Source organism: Sinocyclocheilus grahami, unplaced genomic scaffold (genome assembly GCF_001515645.1).
Source record: "Sinocyclocheilus grahami isolate Dianchi unplaced genomic scaffold, SAMN03320097.WGS_v1.1 scaffold282.1, whole genome shotgun sequence".
Lineage (NCBI taxonomy): Eukaryota > Metazoa > Chordata > Actinopteri > Cypriniformes > Cyprinidae > Sinocyclocheilus > Sinocyclocheilus grahami.
In genome coordinates, this window is record NW_015505461.1 from 1,158,351 (window position 1) to 1,163,416 (window position 5,066).

At 37.4% G+C, this 5,066-nt stretch overlaps 1 protein-coding gene across 1 annotated transcript in view; it reads left to right on the forward strand.

Annotated features, from left to right (window-relative positions):
• The window catches only part of LOC107600368 (dipeptidase 1), a 9,857-nt gene extending 6,932 nt beyond the window's left edge, over positions 1–2,925 (forward strand). The window contains exons 7-10 of the mRNA XM_016292241.1: positions 2,077–2,161; positions 2,282–2,357; positions 2,539–2,674; positions 2,806–2,925. Of these exons, the coding sequence (XP_016147727.1) occupies positions 2,077–2,161; positions 2,282–2,357; positions 2,539–2,674; positions 2,806–2,925 (417 nt within the window). The remainder of the gene's footprint in view (positions 1–2,076; positions 2,162–2,281; positions 2,358–2,538; positions 2,675–2,805) is intronic.
• Positions 2,926–5,066: the final 2,141 nt, after the last annotated feature.

Here is a 5,066-nt window from a genome sequence, read left to right on the forward strand (position 1 = left end):
AAAGCGCTATATAAATGCATCATTCATTCATTCATTCATTCAACATTAGAGCTGCATATTTCCCCAAATTCCAACAAATTAAATCACATTTTATGGCATTACCAAATACAGAAAAATTAAGTCACATTTTAGGGGAGGATTCCAAAATGATCCTAACAGCAGCAAGATATGTATCAGCCTGTCACAAACTAAGACTGTCAGCCAGTGGACAAAACTGAAGCAAGAGCATTTCTTACTGCACTGTGATTACTATCACAACATTAGGGGTGCAGAGGGTGCTCACCCTGTGGTCTGTGTGGGACCTAATGCCCCAGTATAGTGATGGGGACACTAAACTGTCAAAAAGCACTGTCTTTCGGACGAGACGTCAAACCGAGGTCCTGACTCTCTGTGGTCATTAAAAATCCCATGGCACTTCTCGTAAAGTGTAGGTGTGTAACCCCGGTGTCCTGGCCAAATTGCCCCCCTGGCCCTTGTCAATCATGGCCTCCCAATAATCCCCCCAACCACTTGATTGGCTCTATGACTCTCTCTTCTCTCCACCTGTAGCTGGTGTGTGGTGCGCACACTGGCGCTGTTGTCCTGTGGCTGCCGTCGCATCATCCAAGTGGACACTGTTGCTGCACACTGGGTGGTTGGGGAGAGACCCCCCCCCCCCCACATGATTGTAAAGCGCTTTGGGTGTACAACAATACACAATAAAGCGCTATATAAATGCATCATTCATTCATTCATTCATTCATTCATTCAACATTAGAGCTGCATATTTCCCCAAATTCCAACATTTTATGGCATTACCAAATACAGAAAAATTAAGTCACATTTTAGGGGAGGATTCTAAAATGATCCTAACAGCAGCAAGATATGTATCAGCCTGTCACAAACTAAGACTGTCAGCCAGTGGACAAAACTGAAGCAAGAGCATTTCTTACATGTACTGTTGTGCAATTTTGTATTTTTTTTTTAAACAATGCCTTTAATATTTTTCTTGTTTTTTTTGTGTACACATGTACTTATTTACTTAATTATTTTACAGATCTTGTCTTGTTTTGTTTATGTATTATATAATCGTTTATTCCTTATTCATGTAATGGACAATGCTTTGGCAATACTGTGCAAGTCATGCCAATAAGAATAAAAACAGTTGAAAATAAAACATTGGAAGTTACTAATTATAACGTTTCAGTTTCCACAGTTATTCAAACCTGTATGAGTTTCTTCAGTTGAACATAATTTTTTCTGTGGAAGATATTTTGAAGAATGTTGGTAACCTGTATTTCTTTTCCATGCTATAAAAGTCAATAACTACCATCAAAATATCTTCAATATTATATACTTGTGAAAGAAACACAGGTTTGTAACAACATGAGGGTGAGTAAATGATGACAGAATTTTTATTTTTTTAGTGAGCTATCCCGTTGACTCTACAAAGGCTGCTCTAAATTATCAAAATTATTGAAATGTTGCTGAAGAAACTATTATAAACAATCTACAACACGACTTCTGTTCTCTGATTGATAGTTTATACATTTTTAACAAATAAAAGTCCTTCAGTATAATTCAAAAACCGTCGTGGTACACATCTTTTTTTACTGATTTGAAATGGAAGTAAATGTAAGAATAACTTTGACATTTTTTGTAATATTGTTATTTTGTAATATAACATAAACATTTAGGTTTACCTGATTATCCATACATATTATTTTTAGGAAAATGATTTTAAATTGTGAGTATCAAATATGATAAATCAAATATGATAATAAGATTTTAAGGAACTTTTTTTTCCATCATATTTTTTACCGATATAAAAATTAGCAATTGCACTAAATTGCATATTTCTGCTCAGTTTGGGCATGTGAATAAAACTGAGGTGTTTTTTTTCTCCTTGAGTATGAGCTCCATATTCTCCTATCATACTATTTGATTTTTCTGACTATTTGATTTCATATGTTAGGCTTTACAGGCTTAAGGTCTCGCATATTATTCAGAAAATGTAAAAATCTGGTTTGTAATTTGTGTGTATATAAAAGGAGTGTACAATTAAAATGTTAATTTCCCAAAATGTTTCTATTTCAGAAAGAAAAGAAAGGGATTGTCATGGTTAATTTTTATAATGACTATGTTACCTGCCAAACAACTGCTAACATCTCAGATGTTGCTGGTGAGTCATTTTTAAAGCAACCTCAGTGTTTGCTACCCTCCATAGCACTTCTTCATTGAGCACTTTATGATATAAGGCAAGACATTAATATGTGACTCCACTTCTCTATTTGAAATTCAGATCACTTTGACCATATCAAGAAAGTGGCTGGCTCTAGTATAATTGGATTCGGAGGAGATTATGATGGTGTGTCAAGGTAAGTATGCCTGAATAGACTGCCTGACTTCTAATCTAATGATCATGCAGCTTGATGGCATTGTGGTACATTTCACATTTGCAAAGCATGTGTATTGTATGCAATGAGAAATGTCTTTAATTGTTTAAGACAAATAACAGGACTACATAAATAACCATTAATAAACAATGCTTTTGAACAGGGTGCCAGATGGTCTAGAGGATGTATCAAAGTACCCAAACCTGGTGGCTGAACTTCTTAGGCGTAAATGGTCAGATGAAGAGATCAGAGATGCTCTGGGACGAAACCTGCTGAGAGTGTTCAGAGAGGTGGAGGAAGTAAGAGCAATGCACGCATATATGTCGTGCATATATCAGTTTAAAACTCAGTATGATATTAAATCTACTGCCCTGTTTGCTCACTGAACCTTTTTCTAAAATTTCTAAAAGTAACTTTTATGTTTCAATAGGTAAGAGATCTCCTGAATGGAACCAAACCAGATGATATACCCATTCCTCTTAAAGAAGTTCAAAATCCCTGCAGGACAGACTTTGGTTATCAACATGCATACAGTCTTTCTATCCACTAGTCTTGATTATGACACTACTAAACAAGTTATTATAATCAAGCCCTCGGTGGACTATCTAGTCCTGTAGTACTGTTTTGGGGTATGCAAAGGATTTTTGATAAAGAGTTGACCTGTTTAGTTCAGTTTAATTCAGAATAATTGTTTTCAGAACAGAACAAAAAGCAATTATTATTATATAATAATTAAAAAATTACCACTTTTCTGTACAGTGCCATACTGTTCAGTCAAATGTATACAACTGATAAAAAATATTACATAAATAAATAAACAAACACGTACATAAATTCATAAATACATGAAAGAAAGAAAGAAAGAAAGAAAGAAAGAAAGAAAGAAAACCATATATACTGTCGGCTAATATTTCTGAGAACAATTAATTCTTTTTAAGAAGGACCAAGCATGTAACTGTTGCAGTATATGTGAATAAATTTCAATTAAATTTCGGTCTGTTCCTCACTCAGATTTGTCGATTGACTTCAAAAGACTGATGTATATAATCACAGTTGTGTGCTGACAACATCCAGAAGTGTGTCAGTCTTGTGCTGACTGTAAAAAATTTCAATCCAAAAGCTCCACTAGTGGACACACAGTTGAACATCCTGATATTTAGAGACTCCTTGCATAACAACATAACTCTCTATATGAACTTCTTGTAAATGATGGCACAGCCCTTTTATTATTTTTGTATTGCTTGTTATTTCTGTTATCTAATTCTAACCTTTATAATAACCTTAACATTGTCTACGCTACCACTAATTTAAGTCAAAACTGCATCGTATTTAAAGAGAGTATTTTAATTGCTCTTGAAATGAAACAGTATTTATTTACAACATGTTTGCTTTATAGCTGTATGTAATACACATTTTACATTCATTTAATGCATATTCAATTATAAAATGCATAACTGTGTCATACTGTAACACTGATGCTTTATTGTAAGTGTTTATGCTGACACTTTTTTAAGATCTTAGTCAATGGCCTGCCCTCAGATACTTTAATTATTTTGTTTGTGGTTGATACCACGACTGAGGTGCCCTTGAGCAAGGCACCGAACCCCCAACTGCTCCCCGGGCGCCGCAGCAAAAAATGGCTGCAATCTTCTTTCATCATGTTTGGACTTAATGTGTTCGTAACATTGCCAGAGGTATTCTGGTTGTGGTTTGGTAAGTGAATAATGCATTGGTAATGCTTTAGTGACACTTTTCTAAATGTGTGTTTGGACTATGCAAATAAGTTCCACAGGAGGAAAGAAGGGTGGGCCACACCGTGTCCCCCCACTCTGATGGAAACAGCCAATCACAGCCTGGAAATGGAAAAGCGCCAGAATGCAATCTCCTCCTCAACGGAAAAAGAGATAAAGGTACCTTCCCAAAAGACACTTCTTGTTCTGAGTCTCCGGCCTGTAGGGGTGAGACACTAACAGCAAGTTCTGAGTCTGAGCACTGCAATGGAAAATACATTAACAGATACACTGTTCTGAGTCTGAGTCCTGTCAGGGAAAATACACTAACAGAGCAAGTTCTGAGTCTGAGTACTGCAATGGAAAAGACGTTAACAGATACACTGTTCTGAGTCTGAGTCCTGTTACCAGGAAGACAGCAACAGAAACAACCCATTCGGAGTCTCCTGCCTGCAAGGGTGAGACAATAGCAGATCAGTCTCTGTTCTGAGTCTGAGTCCTGTCAAGGAAAGTACTGCAACAGATCACCAACATTCTGAACCTCTGGCCCATGAGGGAAGAGGCAATAACAGAAACCAAGTCCTGAGTATCCAGCTTAGAGGCAGCAACAGATACAACCACGTTCTGAGCCACCAGCCTGCGAGGAAAGAGATAATCTATGTTCAGACTTCATTCAGTGTCTTCGTCCCGCGAGACAACAACAGATGCAGCACGTCCTGAGTCTACATCTTAGAGAGACAAAGCGGATCAACCAAGTTCTGAGTCTCTAGTCCAGAGAGGCAGAAGACACACAGACATCTGCAACAAGGTTAAGCTCCGGCGAGCAAACCTTCACTCCAAGGTACCTTTGCTTGCGTCTTCCAGGCTAAGGACCTTCTGCGCCTACTCCAGGGCCCCATCTGCGTGTTCCAGATTGTAGGACCCTTTGGTGCTCCAGGACATCAGCAGCCTCCAGCGCGTA